This window comes from Pleurodeles waltl, chromosome 3_1, assembly GCF_031143425.1.
Source record: "Pleurodeles waltl isolate 20211129_DDA chromosome 3_1, aPleWal1.hap1.20221129, whole genome shotgun sequence".
Lineage (NCBI taxonomy): Eukaryota > Metazoa > Chordata > Amphibia > Caudata > Salamandridae > Pleurodeles > Pleurodeles waltl.
In genome coordinates, this window is record NC_090440.1 from 1,865,806,811 (window position 1) to 1,865,826,843 (window position 20,033).

The 20,033-nt window shown below is 47.3% G+C and overlaps 1 protein-coding gene across 1 annotated transcript in view; it reads right to left on the reverse strand.

Annotated features, from left to right (window-relative positions):
- The window catches only part of LOC138285684 (carboxypeptidase O-like), a 237,326-nt gene that overhangs the window by 170,616 nt on the left and 46,677 nt on the right, over positions 1-20,033 (reverse strand). Inside the window, exon 5 of the mRNA XM_069225949.1 lies at positions 15,786-15,887. Within this exon, the coding sequence (XP_069082050.1) occupies positions 15,786-15,887 (102 nt within the window). The remainder of the gene's footprint in view (positions 1-15,785; positions 15,888-20,033) is intronic.

A 20,033-nucleotide genomic window follows, 5' to 3' on the forward strand; every position in this document is an offset into this window, starting at 1 on the left:
AGCCACAGTCTCACAAGTGGATAACAGTCTACACTGGTTCTGGAGGGCGACTGGTGCCCAGAGTGCTTCATCCTGTTAAGGACTGAGGTACTGCATGCTGTTCTCCACAGGTTCTGGAAGGGGACTGGTGCCCAGAGTACATCACTCTTCCCGTGACGGTCCCAGTTCCATCACTGGCCCGGGCGCATATGGGCTACCGGTGCTTGATGTTGCGGTGCTTGCCCTGTTCCGCAGTGCTTGCCATGGCGGTCTTTGCCCTGTTCATCTGTGCTTGACTTAGCAGTTTCTGACCTGTTCAGCAGTGCTTGACTTAGCAATTTCTGACCTGTTCAGCGGTGCTTGCCATGGCGGTCTCTGCCGTGTTCAGCGGGTCTTGCCCTGTTCAGCGGTGCTTGCCATGGCGGTCTTTGCCCTGTTCAGCGTTGCTTGACGTAGCTGTTTCTAACCTGTTCAGCGGTGCTTGCCATGGCGGTCTTTGCCCTGTTCAGCAGTGCTTGACTTAGCAGTTTCTGACCTGTTCAGCGGTGCTTGCCATGGCGGTCTTTGCCCTGTTCAGCGGTGCTTACCCTGTTCAGCGGTGCTTGCCATGGCGGTCTTTGCCCTGTTCAGCAGTGCTTGACTTTGCTGTCTTTGACCTGTGCAGAGGTGTTTACCATGGCGGTCCCTCATTGCCCAGCAGGGCTGTGGCTGCCAGGGCCCACCTAGGCACTGACTCTGGCGGTGGTCTCCTGACCAGTGACGATTGGACTGCCCTCCTGGGCACTGACTCTGGCGGTGGTCTCCTGATCAGTGACGACTGGACTGCCCTCCTGGGCACTGACTCTGGCGGTGGTCTCCTGACCACTGACGATGGGACTGCCTTCCTGGGCACTGACTCTGTCGGTGGTCTCCTGACCAGTGACGATTGGACTACCGTCCTGGGCACTGACTCTGGCGGTGGTCTCTTGACCAGTGACGATTGGACTGCCCTACTGGGCACTGACTCTGGCGGTGGTCTCCTGACCAGTGACGAGGGGGCTGGCAGTGGCATCCTGGGCAGCGGGGATGATGGCGGCCTTCTCCGCCGTGCTGCTCTTCCCAGACTTTGGTGCTTTCTTCTGCCCCTTCCCCACCTTGGGAGGAGTCACAGCTGACTCGACACTCCCCCCGGGACCCTTGTGAGCAGCTTTGCCGGCAGGAGTCTTCACCCTCTCCCGTCAGGCACTGTCCAACTTCTGGTGCTTCACAGGGGGGGGGACTGGCTGTGCTTTGGCTCCGTGTCACACTGGCTGCCCTGGTGGCCGGTGCACTCCACATAGCTCTAACAGGCACCACTGGTACTGGAGATTTTTTGGCTGAGGTGCTAGTACGTGACCTATGATTTTGAGGGGGGGGGGGGGGTGGTGGGAAAGAGGTCAACGTTGCTCAGGAAAAGTTTCTGACGAACACTGGGACGGGTAGCTGGAGGGGGTCTGTGAGTGGAGGAAGAGGAGGTGGTTGTAGGAGGTGTAACTTTTGATGATTTGGGTGCAGGTGCATGTTCTGGAGGCTGTTGTGAGGTGGATGGATGTTGGGTGTGTGTGTGCCCGCGTTTGTGTACTTTGGGAGGGGGCGTCACAGACACACTGGGAGAGGACACAGGGGACTTGTAAATGGTAGTGGGGGTGGTGAGTGCAGGTGAGCGGGTGTGGTGGTGGGTGTTCTGGTGCGAGTCCTAGTGGCTGTAGTGGTAGTGCATGCAGGTGAGAGTGTAGACGACACTGGGAGGGAGGAGGGAGACGACGAGGAGGGGTACACAGTGGAGGCAGTGGATGTTGCTGTGTCTGTATGTGGTTGATGCTTGTGTGAGTGCCTGTGGGATGTGTGGTGCCTATGTTTGCCTGAGCTTCCCTTGTGTGTTGACGTGTGCAGGCTGGTCTGATGGTGTGCTTGGGATAGGCAGAGGTACAGGGGATTGGGTCTGGGTGGAGGAAGTTGGAGGGGGGAGGCTAGACACAAGGACAATGGCTGCCATCAGTGCTGAGGCCAGAGATTGCAGGGTTCGATGATGGGCAGCCTGACCAGAATGAATGCCCTCCAGGAATGCATTAGTGTGTTGCAACTCCCTTTCTACACCCTGGATGGCATTCACAATGGTAGACTGCCCAACAGTGAGTGACCTGAGGTGGTCAATGGCCTCCTCACTGAGGGCAGCAGAGGTGACAGGGGCAGGGGCTGAGGTGCCTGGGGCAAAGCTGATGCCCACCCTCCTGAGTGAGCGGGCATGGGGCGAAGGCTGGGGGGCTGCTAGGAGGGCGGTGCTGGTAGGGGGGGCGGCGGCTGTACCTGTAGAAGTGGGGGGCACAGATGTTGCGCCACCACAAGGGAGCTCCCATCGGAGGACGAGTCCATGTCTCTGGTTGCTCATCCGGTGACCGCCGTGAAGATCCCCTCGCCCTCCGTCCCACTGGTGTATTCAGAGTCCGTGGTGTGGCCCTCCATGGCCATGTGGGATGCAGCCCCCTCGTGCTCCGGTGCCACTGTACCTCCACCTGATGATGCTGATGCACAAAAGAACAGAGAGAGCACAAAAAAGGGGGGGGGACGACAGAAGAAAGACAGGTTGAGTGCATGGCTTACCGCTACCGTTGGCGGACAATACAGACACAACAGCCCCCTGCACTACGCCGCGCTGTTGGGCTCTACACATGCAGTTCCTGGGATATGGCCTACATGGCTATGGTGGACATCTGCACACATAGATGACACAGGGGCATGTATACCTGTACTTGGCACTCTACAGAGGTGGGGTGGAGTGCCACATGGCCTGCATTACGGAGGGGCCTAGCCAACGGAACTCGCCCTGGCCTAGGGAAACCCACAGCCCTCCTCACCCACCCAGACCCCTCCACTGTGCGCAAAGTCAGCAGAATGAGAGTGTACTCACCCCTTGTGTCTGCTGTGATGCCCTCAAGTGCCCATCCAACTCAGGGTAGGCCACCACCAGGATCCGGAACATCAGGGGGGTCATGGTGCGATGGGCACCCCTCCCACATTGGGAGGCCATCTCCAGCTGAGCCTCCGCCGTCTTCTTGCTCCAGCGGCAAATGTCCTTCCATCTTTTACGGCAGTGGGTGCTCCTTCTCTGGTGGACCCCCAGGGTCCGGACGTCCTTGGCGATGGCATGCCAAATATCCTTCTTCTGGTGGGCGCTGACCTACATGACATGTACAGTGGAAGAAGAGATGTCATTAGCAACTGCACTGTCGAAGTGAGTGGCCCACATCCCTACCCTTGCCATCTGGCACATGTATTCACAGTCCTTCGTGCTCGCAGCACTCTGCCCCCTTCCTTCTTACATCCAGCCCTCTCCACCCAGCCATAGCCCATACAACTTGAACCCTATGTACTCACCTGTTGGCCTGGAGGACCGTAGAGTAGCGTGTACTGGGGGAGGACCCCGTCCACGAGCTTCTCCAACTCCTGTGCAGTGAAGGCAGGGGCCCTTTCCCCAGACACACGTGCCATTGTCTCTTCCTGACCGAAGTCACAGCAGCACTTGCAGTATAGGTCCTCTCCTGTTGAAGATCAGGTATTGAGTGATTGAACACATAGAAAATGGCGGTCACGTCTGCAGCGGTGACGTCCGCGGCGGTGCGTATCATCACCGCCGGCGCACTTCGTCATTGGCTCCTGGGACCCATATGGTCCAATGTTAACCAATGCAGCATTGCGCAGCGGTCTTCGACCGCAACAGTGTACAACGCCAGCGCAGTTACCTCACATCCCATTGTCCCAGTTTAGAGGTCAGGCAGCTGCCATTTCAGGGGCCTACATGGCTTCATTTTCAACTGCGTCACACATACCTAGGCCTGGACTCAACACACATACAGAAAACTTTTGGGATTTTGTTTCGTGTTCTGTGTAGCTGTGGGTACATACCTCTGAGTTGCTTGACTCTGTGGTCGCTGTTGTCCTTCCTAGGCAACGCCAGCTGGGACATGTGAGGAGATCCTCAGGTGTACCGACCACTGGTGGACCTGTTGACAATGGAGGAGCGACATTTAATCATCACCTACAGGTTTGACCGTGCCACAATCCAGGAACTGTGTACCGAGTTGGAGCCAGACCTTATGTCACCAATCCGCCATCCCTCAGGAATCCCCCCTGGGCAGGTACTATCAGTGCTCCATTTCCTAGCAAGTGGGTCATTTCAAACAACAGTGGCCATGGCATCAGGGATGTCCCAGCCTATGTTTTCCAACGTGTTATCCAGAGTGTTGTCTGCCCTGCTGAAACACATGAGGAGCTACATCGTTTTCCTTCAGGTGGAGGATTTGGCTACTGTTAAAGGTGACTTCTATGCCCTTGGACATATCCCTAACATCATAGGTGCCATTGATGGGACCCATGTAGCTCTGGGCCCCCCCACAGGAGTGAACAGGTGTACAGGAACCGGAAGAGTTTTCATTCCATTAATGTACAGATGGTATGTTTGGCAGACCAGTACATCTCCCAGGTAAATGCTATGTTCCCTGGCTCAGTGCATGACGCCTACATCCCGCGGAATAGCAGCATCCCTTATGTGATGGGTCAACTCCAGAGGCACCGGGTGTGGCTATTAGGGGACTCTGGTTACCCCAACCTGTCATGGCTATTGACCCCAGTGAGGAATCCCAGGACCAGGGCAAAGGAACGCTACAATGAGGCCCATGGGCGGACTAGGAGGGTGATCGAACGCACCTTCGGCCTCCTGAAGGCCAGGTTCAGGTGCCTCCATATGACAGGGGATTCCCTATTCTACTCACCAAGGAAGGTGTGCCAGATCATCATCGCCTGCTCTATGCCTCACAATCTTGCTTTGCGACGCCAGGTGCCTTTTCTGCAGGAGGATGGTCCAGATGATGGTGTTGTGGCAGCTGTGGAGCCTGTGGACAGTGGTGAGGAGGAAGCAGAGGAAGAAGACATTGACAACAGGGACCCAGTCATACAGCAATATTTCCAGTGACACACAGGTGAGAACACTTTTTTGACTACTACATTTACTTTCACACTTCTACCTTTATTCTGTCTGACTATTTCAAGCAGTATTTGGTAACTGAGTTGTACATTTCCATTACGGTTTCACAGGTGTGGTTACCAATGTGTGTCATCTGCTTGCATCCTTCATGGATTTGTGATGGGTGACATAGGTATGTTGACATTACATTTTCTAACGGATTTTGTCATTGTCATAGCTAGTACACATTTTCAAAATCACAGACTGACTCCTGAGATTTTTGTGCTTCAAGGGTGTTTATTGAAGTGCTATTTATTGGAGGGGGTGGTAAAATGGTGATGGGTGATGGTGGAGGAATGTCCATGGCAGAGTCCAGTTTATTAGTCTCACAGGTGCATTGCCCATATGGGCATAGGAAGTGGAGCTGGGGCAGTTCCAATATGGACAGGGTTACAAAGTGGGACAGTGGGATGACAATCAGGGTAGTCTCATTTATTGGCGGGGGTCTTGCCATCGTGCTCTGTCCTGTTCCTGGATCTCAGGGACAGCTTGCGTGGTGGTTCTCCGTCTGCAGGGGGTGGGGTGCTGGTGTGGTGGTCCTGTGGCGGGGCGCTCTGTCTACTAGCGCCGGCGGAGGTGGTGGGCAGTTCATCGTCCATGCTAGTGTCAGGGGCCCCTTGGAGTGCCACGGTGTCCCTCATGGTGTTCTGTATGTCCTTCAGCACCCCTACGATGGTGCTCAGGGCGGAGTTGATGGTTCTGAGTTACTCCCTGAACCCCAAATACTGTTCCTCCTGCAGGCGCTGGGTCTCCTGAAACTTGGCCTGGACTGTAGCCATCATCTCCTGGGAGTGGTGGTATGCTCCCATGATGGAGGAGAGGGCCTTGTGGAGAGTGGGTTCCCTTGGCCTGTCCACCCCCTGTCGCACAGCAGCCCTCCCAGTTCCCCTGTGTTCCTGGGCCTCCGTCCCCTGGACCATGTGCCCACTACCACTGCCCCCAGGTCCCTGTTGTTGTTGGGGTGGTGGGTTATCCTGGGTTCCCTGTAGTGGTGGACACACAGCTGATTGACTTGTCCTGGGTAAGGAGGTATGGGCCCGCTGGGTGGGTGTTGTACTGGTGTTTCCAGAAGGTGGAAGGTCAGTGTTGGGCTGTGCCTGTGCAAGAGGAACCGACTGTCCCGAGGCCCACGATGGTCCGGGCTGGTCATCTGGATCCAGTTGGCCAGAGCTGCTGTCATCACTGTGGGCCTCTTCTGTGGGTGGGGCAGAGATGTCTGGACCCTCCTGTCTGGTGACGTTAGGTAGTGGTCCTGCAGGGGTGTAAAAGCATGATTATTACATCTGTGTGTGTCATGGTGTGCAATGGGTGGGTGAGCGTGTACCCCAGTGCTAGCATTCCTGTGTGGGGCCTTGTGTGATGATGGTTAGGGGGTGTTATGGGTATGTGCAGTGGGCATGCCTTAGTGATGGGTGTCTATGCTTTGTTGTGTCATGCAGGGCTTGGTGTTGGGATGGGTGGTTTGTGTTATTAATACATTAGTGAGGAGTTGGAGTGATAGGGGAGGGGGTGAGGGTGGGGGTGTGTGATAGCATGCAGGTAGGGTGGGGGATATGATAGTTAAGATTTGACTTACCAGTGTCCATTACTCCACCGACTCCACCGAGGCTCTCTGGATGCATAATGGTCAAGACCTGCTCCTCCCATGTTTTTAGTTGTGGGGGAGGATATGGGGGTCCGCCGCCAGTCCGCTGTACTGCGATGTTGTGCCTGGAGACCACGGAGCGCACCTTCCCCGTAGGCCTTTCCACCTCTTTCTGATGTCGACCCGATTTATTGGGTGCTGTCCCACTGCGTTGACCCTGTCGACTATTCTTCGCCATAGCTCCATCTTCCTTGCAATGGAGGTGTGCTGCACCTGTGATCCAAATAGCTGTGGCTCTAACCGTACGATTTCCTCCACCATGACCCTGAACTCCTCCTCGGAGAACCTGGGGTGTCTTTGACGTGCTATGGGGTGGTGTAGGTGATGTGTGGGATGGTATATGTGGTGATGAGTGTGGTGATGTGTAGTGGTGTGTGGTGTTTTGTGCGTGGATGTTGTGTGGGTGATGGTGTTGTGTGCCTCTGTGTGGTGGGGTTGTCTATGCTGTGCTCTCTCTGTCGCCTTCGTCTATAATGTTTGGTCATAGGGGTTTGTGGGTGATGTGGGTGTGTGTTTTATATTGTAATGGGTGTGTGGGAGTGGTGTTTGTATGTGTATCAGGTGTGTGTATTTCGAATTGTCCAATGTGGTGGAGTTTTGGAGATGTGTGTGTATTTTGAGCGCGGCGGTGTGTACCGGCAATGGAATACCGCGGTTGAAAGACCGCTGCTTGGACTCGTGGGTCGTAATAGCATGGGCGTGTTTCTGTTGGCGTGACGGTGGAGGTTTTGTTTTCGCCAGTTTATCACTGACCTTTGTTGTGGCGGACTTGTGTGGGTGTCTGAATTTCGGCGGATTCCGAGATGTTGGTCATAATAGCTGTGGCGGAATTCCGCGGCGGTGTATTGGCGGTCTTCTGCACGGCGGTAAGCAGCTTTTACCACCAATGTTGTAATGACCCCCTAGATGTTTTCCATATTTATTATTAATATGTTTCACAAATGATCTTACATCCAGTGTTAAAATAGATAAATTTGCACCATTCTAAGTTATCTTTCATCTTTCTTATGGGTTACATTTGGTTGGTAGGAAACTTGCTGAGTTGTTAAGATCTTAAGAGAGCATAAACTGACATAAAACACATTTAGGCATTTGCAGCACCTGGGAATATGAATATATGATTTATATCATGGTGTAAATGTAACTGAACCTGAATTTCTGGTATTACTAGCACAATTAGAATTTTTAGTTACTGTTTTATATTTAAAGAGACTATCTGGAAACTGTTGGGAACATGCACTGGGATCTATTCTTGTGTCTTCAAAAGTAAATCTCCATATCCATTTTTTGAAAGTGAGCACATTATCCAATATGGAAATGTTGAACACAATATTGTGATTCCAGTCTTTGTGAGATTTAGCCTTTTGTTTATAGTAAGCCATTTTGGAATTTATTTTTAAAAAAGATGTAGATGATGCCTTGTTGTTCGTCATGTTGAAGAGTACATGACTTCAAACAAATTGAAGATATGGTGGTGTGATTTTTATTTGTTTATCTATGTGTAGGAAACATAGGACCGGATTCACAAAGGTCAATTTAGACCAAAAGTCTGAGTTTAGTCCTAAAGTCTAACTTTACTCATAGTAAAGTAATACTTTTGGTCTAGTTTCAGACAGCATAGATGCCTGTCGATGAAATTAAGCGGGTTGGCAGGATTGACCATTAGGAACTCCAGCAAGGTGCAGGCATCACACTAGAAGGAGGAGAGGAGGGATGGCATGACCGGACAATTTAGGGTTGTGGCAGATGGCTTGGGGAGAAGGGCGTAAGAAAGGGAGAGGGAGATAGGAAAGGGTAGCTGGGGTGGGGTATGGGCCAGCAGCTCCCAAGAGGGGCGGTGGCAAGCACTTAGGGGGGAAGAAAATGGATTCTTGCAAGGTTTGGTTAAATCTATCTGTTGGAAACAGCCCTCTACACAGGGTTACTCCCAAACGTTTTGCCTTCCTCCTACTACTTTTTCCGAATTAGTTTTTGTTGGCCTTTGGACTCTGTGCACTCTACCACTGCTAATCAGTGCTTGTGCTATCTTCCTAAAACATCGTTTGATTGGTATATACATAATTGGCATATTTAATTTATCTTATAAGTCCCAAGTAAAATATGCACCCAGGGCCTGTAACTTAAATTATACTAGTGAGCTTACAGCACTGACTGTGCTACCCACTTAAGTAGCCCTTTAAACATGCCCCAGGTCTGCCATTGCAGCGAGGATGCAGTGTCACACAGCCATGTTTCCTTGGTATTTAAAATCCCTTGCCAAGCCTTAAACTCCCCTTTTATGACATAGGACACCTTTAAGGTACTTTCAAGATTTACATGTCATGGTGGTCAAAAACTTTCAGATTTGTTTTCCACTACTGTGAGACCTACCCTACACGTAGGATACCATTGGGCATTCCTTTTTACATTTAATAAGCTGTAATTCCTGACTGGGGGAGGCAGATCTGTTATATTTAGTACCTCTGGAATTTCAATGAGAAATCCTCTTTAATGGTACAGTTGGATTTAGTGTCACAATTTGAAAGTGCCACTTTTAGAAAGTTGTCATTTTCCTGCTCTTAGACCTATGTGCCTGCATCCTGCCTCTGATCACTTGTTTAGGGTGGGTGAAAGCTGGACTTTGTGTATTCCCTCTAGATGGTCACACACAATGGGGGCCTATTTGGGATTTGATGGTCCCTGGTTGGCCATCAGGGCGGGTTTGGAGGGAGGAGCTGCTCACAGCCTCACACTTACACCTGAATTGACTGGGTCCTGTCCCCACACAAATGACTGCTTACCCCCTCTGTAATGAGTCTGGAGCCAGGGCTACGGTGAAGTCTTCCCCACTTCAAAGGCACCACTGGGAATAGGAACTGGACCTCAGACCTCATGAAGAAGGGCTGCTATGCTGCTGAAGGACTGCCACACTGCCGGACTGCTGTTCTGGAAGAACTGCTTTCGTGGTGTGCTGACCTGCTGCATTCCTTGCCTCGGTTAGAAGGACTGGACCCGCCTCACTGGAACCCAAATCCTAGAGTGACTCCAAAGGCCAGCTGAGTGGTCTCCTGTTTTCCGAGGTCTCAGGGACACAAAAGATTTCCAGCTCACCTGCTACAGCGTGTGGATTCTACCATCTGTGAGTCTTGTCATGTCAAGTGGTGTCAATCCAGTCCTGCGCCCTTGGAAGTGGGAACTGGCGCATCTCCATTGACACCAAAGCGTCACTGCTGCTGCATGGATCAAGTGCATTGCATGGCCAACAGCGCAGTGCTTCCATTGCCAATGCATCTCTGACTTTGCACAGCTCAGAGCCAATGCATCGTCTCCATACTAAAGATAGATGACGGTGCATCGCCTCCTCTGCTCCTCTCATCTCCCTCGACGTCCACACAAACAAGGTACTTTGCAGCGGGACAGGGCTTGTCCCTTTATCTGACCTGTGATCCATCACAGTCACCTGAGCTTTCAGATTTGACCCAGTCTTGTGCAACCATATAGCTTGGGTTGGCACTTTTGCTTTTAAGCACTACATTTCATTTTATTCTTTAAAAAATCATAATTCCGGTTCTACTTATTGGATTTTTTGTAATTTTGGTCTTGTTTTGTTCATCAAAGTAAGCGCTAATTGTCTGATCAGGTTTGCTATCTTTTTGTATGGTGTTTTCACTGTTTTAGTGTTTGAAGTGTCTCACAAATATTTGACACATTGCCTCTTAAATTAAGCCTGACTGCTCTGTCCCAAGCTACCAGACAGTGAGCACATGTTACTTTAGTGTGTGTTTGTGATTTACCATGATAAGGATTGTGGTTCCTGATTGGACATGGTGCATACTTCTACCAACCAGAAACCCAAATTCTAACACAATCCAAACAAGCAAAAGGTGTAGTTCATGTGCATTTTCAGAGGCTTATAAAACATTCAGCTCCCATAAGAGAATATGTTTAAATCCATGCCTACTCTGAATTGACAGGTTGCCTCCATGAATGTAAATGGGGTGAATAATCTGCAAAAGCATAGATCAGTTATCGACTAGCTTGTCAAGCAGAATGCGACATTTGCTTTACTTGAGGAGATGCACTTTTAAAAGTTTTAGTTACAATCAATACATTGTAGCCCTTTTCAATTAGTGATCCACTCCTCCATGTCAGCATCTCTTAGAGGAGTAGCAATCTTAGCTAGCAGAAAGTTAGCCGGTGAGATAGAGAAGGTGGTGTCTGATCAGGAAGATGGGTTGTGGCCACAGTTCAAATGATCTGTGTTAGGTGTTAGTTTATTAATTTCATTTTAAGCTCACCTAAGGACGACCCTCAGCCACTATATGATATGTCATCGCAGCTAGTGAACCACACAAAGAGAATAATTATGGGTGGGGATTTTTATGTTGTCCAAGCAACAGAGGCAGATATAGGTAATCCATCAGTCCCACAATGTAAACCTAAGGTTGCCAGAGCAATGCAGAAGTTTAAGGAGGAGCATCATTTAATAGTTCCCTGGAGGGCGGCCAACCCTTTGTGTAGGTGATACACTGTCTTTACATCCCGCTATTGTTCTGCCTCAAAAATATTTTTTTTTCTTAGTACACAATATTTTGAACACTACTTCTTCAATTATCCCGAAATTCACTATCTGATCAAGCTGCTATTGGTTTAGATATGGCACTCCCCGAAAAGTTGGCGCAGACTTATAGCTCATCCTTAACTAAACCTCTGCTAGCCTAAGATTCGTTCGTCAAACGATGAAGGTCTATACAAGTTTGTTGTTTGAGGAAAACAAACAATCCTCTTCTGAGAAAATATCCGGGAAGTATTTATATCAACCATGCATGGGGAGACCGTTACTTTCCAAGCTCTCTTAGATAAATTGGGGAATATGAAACTCAGGGAATTGACAGAGACATTTACCCTAGCAGAGTTGAAGCTCACTCAAGCAGCTATCCTGCACTTTTTTAAGGTGAGAGAGATAGCCAAATGAGAACTTCAATAATTGATGGAGAAGCAGGTTCTTGACAGTAGACTATTTGAGACTATTTGAGCAACACCTATATGAGGAGGGGGTGATAAGTGGGCAGCTGCTAGCTTGGGGGGCCGGAACACAACAATCGAAGAACCCTATTCTAAAAATTAGGGACCAATCTAAGGGCACATTGCTGCATGAAGTGCCTCAAATAGAGTAGGTATTTCATTAGCATTTTGCAAACATTTATACAGCACACCAGCATTCGTGCAATAGTGACATAATACATTTTCTTAGCCAGAATTGGGCTCCCGAAGCTAACAAATAAAGCAGCAGCACAAAATCGTGTCTGCCTGATAACACTAGAGGAAATCGGGGGTGTGATCCAAGCACTGCCCAGTTGCAAGGCAGCAGGTGAGGATGGGTTTCCATTGGAATGGTATCAAATGTTACCTTCATAACTGAGAACAGTTATGATGGACTTTTTAATAATGTAATAAGTGGAGGTTCCATTCCCTTTCTTTTCATAGAGGGGTGTTCACCTACTTCTTAAGAAAAGATAAAAACCTAGAAGACATACATTAATTCCGCCTTATCACGCTGCTGAATGCAGACTATGGGGGTTATTACAACTTTGGAGGAAGTGTTAATCCGTCCCAAAAGTGACGGATATACCACCAGCCGTATTACGAGTTCCATAGGATATAATGGACTCGTAATACGGCTGGTGGTATATCTGTCACTTTACCGTCACTTTTTGGACGGATTAACACCTCCTCCAAAGTTGTAATAACCCCCTATATGTTTTTTAGGAAAATCTTAGCAGTAAAGGTAGCAGAGGTCACACCCTATTTCATTGGGACTATCTGACTGGATTTATTCTGGGATGCCAGTTGTATTATAATACCCCTTCCTAGTTGAAGTGACTGATTATTTTACCTAAAGTAAGACCTGAGTGCAAATTTTGTTCTCACATGCAGAAAAAGACTTTCATCTTGTGAGCTGGGACTACTTATTTAAGTTGATGGAAATAATGGGATTTCCAAAACAAATCACAATGTCAGTATCCTCAATTCATAAGAGATCATCCTCCATGGTAACATCATAATTTTTCACCCACCATGCCACTGGTGGACCCAGCCATATGCAAATCAGTCTTGACCCTGTTCCTCATGGGAACAGTCCAGCACAAACTGCCAGGCCAGGTCCTCCCTGAACCAGAATACAAGCAACCCAGGACCAGTTTTGCCCTTGTTAGTGGCTCTTAAGACAGTTATAGCTTGATTAGATTGACACAGTGAGCCAGGAAACCATGTCTGAGTGTACCTGACACATTTAGGGCAGGACTGGACTGCTCCGAAGAGGAGCAGGGTCAAGACTGATTGCCTATGCCTGCGTCCAAACTGAGGTGGCATGGTGATCCAAAAATTATGGATTAGTATGTTGCCTCAAGCGATTGCCAGTGGCTGAGGTTAATTTGAGTATTCCACTCATCGCCTTGTTGTTTTTGCATTTTACACCCAGTGTGCTGGGTAAGCCCAGAGTGCTCTGATGCCCTTTCTTACCCACTTGCTTGGACTACCCCTTTTTAAGTTGAGCATAGCAGTGTGCAAGCGCTGCTTTTCGACCTGTTGTCATCTATTCTGTGGGCTTTAACCACACCCATCTCATGCACATCACTTTCATTCATTCCTGGGCCTGCCTTTCAAACATCCCTTGTTGGTAAATGCTTTATGTTTGCCCCGACTTTGTTACCGCCTTGGAAACTGACCCTGTTACATGGATTATTGCATAATTGGCTTTGTGGTATATTTCCTTTTGCCTTGCCGCTTCACTCATGGCGGTATGTTGTTTCCTCATCCTCCTTGGTTTCGGGCATCTGCGGGGTATTTATTTTTTTTTTTTTGCATTTTTATGCAGCACCAACTCGACACAAAGGTATTGAAGCACTTTATTTATTTATTTTTTGCAGTTTTATATAGCACAAACTAAATACAAAGGTATGACAGTGCTTCACATAATTATTGGTTACATTACACAGGAACACATTCATTTCTGGTAGCAGGGGGAGACTAAGGGCCTGATTCTAACTTTGGAGGACGGTGTTAAACCCTCCCAAAAGTGGCGGATATACCACCTACCGTATTACGAGTCCATTATATCCTATGGAACTCGTAATACGGTAGGTGGTATATCCGCCACTTTTGGGAGGGTTTAACACCGTCCTCCAAAGTTAGAATCAGGCCCTAAGTGATTAGCCCAGAATCACAGGATGTTGAGCCGACGCCAAGACTCAAACCATGTTCCCCAGCTCCAAAGTCAGCAGCTCTGGCCCTTACACCACATACTCTCCCCTAGGGTTCTTTGTCTGGTGCATGTTGGGGTAGTCTGGGAATAATTCTTTCTTTTATAGTGCTTGATAATACAGGTTCTGCCGTTTCATAGCACTGCAAATTCATTTGCATCAACCTTGCAGAGATGAAGAGGTGAAAAAGCTATGTCAGGATTGCATTCTGACATTCTCGGTCTGTCAAGCTCAGAGCTGAACACTAGGCGATAGCATGTGCGCTTGATCAACTTTGGAGGGTCACCCACCAAGCACATAGGCAAGAGATGGCAAACGATGTTGTCTCCAAAATGGTGGAAAAGGAGTTCTGACTCCAGACCCAAGAACTTCACAGCCTCAAGCTTGACAGCAAAAAATATCTAGCCTTTGGATGTAAACTGGGCCTCTTCAATTAGAATTCAGTTAGCACAAACTCAATACAAAGGTATTACACCACATTATATGAGCACCGGCTACATTAAACAAGAACATATTCATTTATGGTAGCAAGGGGAAATTAAGTGACTTGCCCAGAATCTCAGGAGGTTGAGACGACACTGAGACTTGAACCGTGTTCGCCAGCTCCAAGGTTAGCAGCTCTGGCCCTTTCACCACATCCTCTCACCGAGGGCTATTTGTCTGGTGTGTGTTGTAGAAGTCTGGGAATACCTTTTTTTGTATAGTGCTTGATAATACAGGTTCTGCCATTTCATAGCACTGGAAAGCAGGTGCCATTCTTAACAAAATCGCTATAATTCATTTGCAGTTAAGCTGCCTCTTTTGTTATTCTCTTTGTACACAGTCAATGTTTTTAAAAGTTAGGCTGGTATTGCCAATGTAGAGGAGTAATTCCTCACCAAAATAGATGGCTGCCCCATATGTTTTGCTCCTAACTCTTTTGACCCCCTCATTCTCTGTGTTAAATGCAACAAGGGTGCCTCTTTGTGGCTTGTTTGGTGCTATAAAAATGTAGGTAAACAAACTAGAAAGGGTTGCATCTCTAGGGTATCACAGCCTGTCTGTAAGAATGAGGTAAAAACACTCCCAAGATGACGGCCTTGTCGTGTCCTCTCTGCAGCAGAGAGAGGCCTGGGAGGGTTGCTGTGGCACCTGGCATACATCCACTACACTCCAAATCAAAACACATAGGTAAAAGACACTGTCATTTACAATGCCAATAGCTCTAACTCTCTCAATTTCGAGACCTATTGCATTGCAAATGCTTGTTTATTAATGACATCACCATCAACAATGACTCTTTTGACAACTGGATTACAGCAGAGATTGACTCCACTATTCCAAAAAAGCTTAGCAAATTCCATTGCGAGCCCTTCCTGGCCCATGGTACATCTGACAAGTAGCAGCAGCCAAATGACATTGCAAATATTTTAAGTGCTACATAAATTTGAACCACACTTACACTAGTATGTGTGTGACACCCAACTCATCCCTTATCTTATGGAGTGTCAGCATCTCTTCCAAGCACAATTCAAAGTCTGTATGAAGTACCTGGTCATCTTTATGGACCTTAAAAGGACTTCAACACACTTTACCTTAATACTGACAAAGATGAAGTCCTAGTCTTTGGAAAGAGCTCTGCTCCCCACCCACTCCCGCCAGTTCAGCAGATAATCTTGGGGTATTTGTGGTGCTAGAAATTCATGCACAGTACAAAGTAAACAAAACGTTGATAGACGCTGTTTAAGAGTGGGGAAAATATGGTAGTAAGGCACACACACATATATATGAATCAATAACAAAATTGGGATGAGTGTAGAGCATCGGTAGGAAGAGTTATTCACTCATAGATCCATATCCTGACTACTGGCAATTACTGAGTCCTTAGCTAGAGTTCACTCACCTTGAGGTAGAATATGGGTCTTGATTCATATGTTGATCCCAGATAATGCATGCTCACAACATCTGTATTCTGCTCCACTATTAGGCTCATCCAGTCATAAATCTGCCAGAGAAGCAACAAGAACATCAGATCAGAGATAAACTATTCGGACCTTAAAATGTTCTGCATTGGAAGGAACAACCCCTCAACAGTTCAATCCAATACTGAAACAAAAATGTAATGGCACACGTGTAAATACATCAATTCAGTACATAAAGCGTCCATGCTATAAAGCCTAATAATTAAGCTCAAACTGTAGTCCTTCCCAAAGATCAAAAGGTGTTTAATTCACAAGTTGAAGTTATATATCCTCATCACTGTATTCCTATCATTCTAGGAGGTCCTGAAGAAATCCAGGGGTACTCCCCAGATGAAACACGTGTTGACCGTTTGGGATCAGTGAATGAGATTGAAAAAGACCATTTGGGATAAAAAAATCAATGAATAAAGGAACAAATTGATTGTGAAAATTGACGGATGGAATACAGTGATGAGGATGTATAACTTCAACTTGTGAATTAAACACCTTTTGATCTTTGGGAAGGACTACAGTTTGAACTTAATTTTTAGGCTTTATAGCATGGACGCTTCATGTACTGAATTGATGTATTTACACGTGTGCCATTACATGTTTGTTTTAGTAGGATGACTTTGTCATCATATCAAGGTGTTGGGGGGTGTAACCTTAGTTTTGTGCACCCTGATTATTAGAATTCGCTAGGGATTCATCCTACTCACTATTTCACCCTCTTTTGTATATTCAATCCAATACTGATCTCATTTTGAATTAGATTGATAACAGGGATATCTTGAATTCAAGTTTGAATAAATCAAAGCTAGTTTTGTTGCTAGAATCTAAGCTGCTTATGCTAGCACTCAGTAAGCTGGTTATTTACTAGTGGTTGTGCAGTTGTTTGTGTTGTGCTACTCCTGTAGGCTTTTAAAATGCTGTGCATCGCTTTGGTCCAAATGCAAAACGTTAGTAAAAACAAAGCTTCTTTAGTGTATGCTGTATCAATTAATATAATAGTCTGAAAGGAATGATCAAATGGCCCTAGCAATCTAGTGAGAGTATAGCAGCTTTCTTCAAGCTTTATGAGAGAAAGGGTCTGGTTTATGGTTAAGCCTCCAATTTTTAGAGTGGGTAGTAAGGGCCTTATTACGACCTTGACGGAGTGGGTTCCTCCATCACAAATGTGACGGATATTCCATCTGCAGTATTAGGTTGTCCATTGAATATAATGGGATCTTAATATGGTGGACGGGATATCTGTCACATTTGGGATGGAGGAAACCCCTCCGTCCAGGTCGTAATAAGGCCCTAAATCTGCTAAAGAATCCACTTTTGGAATTCCATTCTCATATTATCTCTGTGGAAGATATTTGTCTGCCTGTGTATTCTTCTTCAGATCTAGTACTTCATTCAGAAATTAGTTTCTTCCACACACCCTCACACACACACTATTTCAAACTAAGTCCTGACGAGGATAGATGCACTGAAATAATATTTGCAACTTTAACATTGGGATTGTGTATTTCTACTTACAAAATACAAACCTAGCTAAGAAGCAACAGGAGCAGAGTAGTCTACAAGACATAGTAAGGACAATTCAGGATTGAATACATAAGGGTGTCAGAAGGGTTAGGATGAAATACATCTTTTCTTGTAACATATTTGTTTGAAATTTTAGGTATATCATACATTTGTACCATAGGGACAGTATTTTGCACAATGTGATCACATAGTACAGAGAAACTGCATGTGATATCTCTGCAATAAAAGGTTGGGTAAGTAGGCAGTATTTATACAGAACAGAGAGGTCGATCCACAATTAAATCCATTATGCCGTGGCATCATTTGTCGAAACTCAGTACTTGATCTCAATCTAGAAAATCACCAGGAGTAGGAGGCAAGAACTAAATGTAAAACATGAACATAACTGTCATTGGGGTACTATTCCAAACTCAGTTGTATTGTCCATGCATTGAGATGGGAAGATGGCTCAGTCGGGGTGCAGGCTATACCAGTTGTGGCATCAGCCCAGGAACATGCATCGAGGTGGGGAGCTAACAAAGGCATGGCCCCCATATTAGGGTCCAGTGCTTCATCCCTCCTCTGAGGATTCCCCCTTTGAAAGGGATAACAACCTGTCATCTTCAGTGGTAAACAGGCAGTCTTGAAGTATCAGGTCCCATGGCTGTGTGTGCTCAGGGCTGTGTTGACCTCTCTGTGCCTCCACCCTTAATTAAGTTTCTTCACATTCAGACCATTTGGACTGCTCCCATCTCCATCCCTGTAGGGGGAAACCTGTGGGGAATTTCCAAAACAATGATGAGTGCCGCTGGGCTAGCACATAGGCCAAGTCAGCGAATTTAGTAGTAATCAACTTAGCTTTGGGCATGGGGAATGACCCCCAGGAGGAACACTGCTTGGGTCCTGTGGAGGTTCTGTCTTATTGTAATGTTAATAAGGTTCAGTGCTGCATCCAATTGAAGCGTGAGTATCAGGCAGTCCCAAACCAAATGGTAGAAGTTAGCTTCCTCGAGCGGATATCTCAGACAGGCCACTTGTGCCCCCAGAAACATATTAATCCATTTAGGGGTCAGGTACACCCTTTTCAGATAATAATATTGAGTCAGTTTGAATCAGGAAGTATGAGGGGTGTTGGCTAGGATGTTTGTCCAGTCATCATCTGTGCGAGGCCTATCACTTTCAAAGGTCAGATAGCTCACACTTAGCTTGGGTGAGCAGGGACCTATAAATGAGAGTGATTGCCTGAGTTTAGCGTGACGTTGTACGGATGTCTTCTGACAGGTGTGTTCAGGAGGTTCCAGACCTTCACCTCCCACATGCTCATTGAATTTCAGCTGTCAGCGAGCCATAAAGCAGAGAATGCTGAGGGCGACGGGCGGGCATAATCATTCATTAGTTTGTAAAACCAAAGTTGCCCATTTGAATACCAGTGGTCCACTGTGGCCATACCCCTCCGTTCCCAATTGAATATGTCGGTCTAATTCATCATTGTGAGGAGGGTGCAATCAAGTCATCAATGGAAGATCTTTCACATATGAGAGTTTCATACCTGTGCATTTAATCACACAAGTCCATGCGAGGGTATTGAGCAAAGGTCCTTCTGTGCCTTCATGTTGTTGGGATCGTGGCATGAGCAGTAAGGCCAATAGGGCGGTGCGGTTAGAAGTATAACTTGATCCATCCAATGGCCCACTCCACACCTATTTCTCTAGTAGGCTGCCCTACTAGAGTGTCATTATATGTGAACCGTGAGGGCCAGCAGCTTCATGGCCATGGAAAAGAGGATCAGTGAGAAAAGGCAACCCTGTTGGGTGCCCATCTCTATGTGGCCGAAAAAACAGCACCAGTCTCTACATGTGCCAATGTGGTAATGTGTAGCAAACATGTCGAGTCAAGGAACCCGCTCCCCAGACCCATTCTAGTCTTTGTGATTTAAAGGTTGTTCCAGCTCAGGGAATGAAAGTGGGCATCTTATTTGTCTTAGCAGCAAAGACATAGTCAAATAATGTCTGAGAGCGGCACACCCTCAGTTACAAGTAAAGTTGGGTGTAGTTATCTAGAAAAATTCCAGTCATGCCAGTTTGGGTATACACCAACTGATCTGAAGGATCTGACAGCTCAGCCTGCCAGGGTTAGCCAACCAAGCCAGCAATCGACCGGTCTTTTCACGCTCATCATGAGCCTTGACAATATAAACAAGGTAATTGTAGATTTTGAGCTGCTTAACGAGCACCCGGAATGATTCCGTCTCTGACCTCAAGCAATCCAGGGGGGCTGGCGTATGAGTGCTAGACAGTTCTAGCTTTGTCAAGAGGTCTTCCTGTCTGATGATCTCAGAGTGGAATTGGGCTTTGACCCCAGTCATTTTAGCAATGCAATGCCCTCAGATCTCTAACTTGAATGCTTTCCACTCCACCAGGGGGAGAATGTTGTGTCCGCATTCTCAGTGACGTAGTTGCGGATTGCATCCCCTAAGTCTGTTTTAAAAAGGAGGGTCATCTAGGGCAGCAACATTTAGCTTCTAGGTTGCAATACAGAGCCTGAAAAATCCCATGTGCAGGTCAGCAGGAGTGGGTTATGGTCAGGGGGAATTTTGGTGAGCTATTGAGTGTGAATCACTCAGTAATGTAGTTGCATAGAACATAAGAACATGTTGAGGTGAACAGACAAGTCAT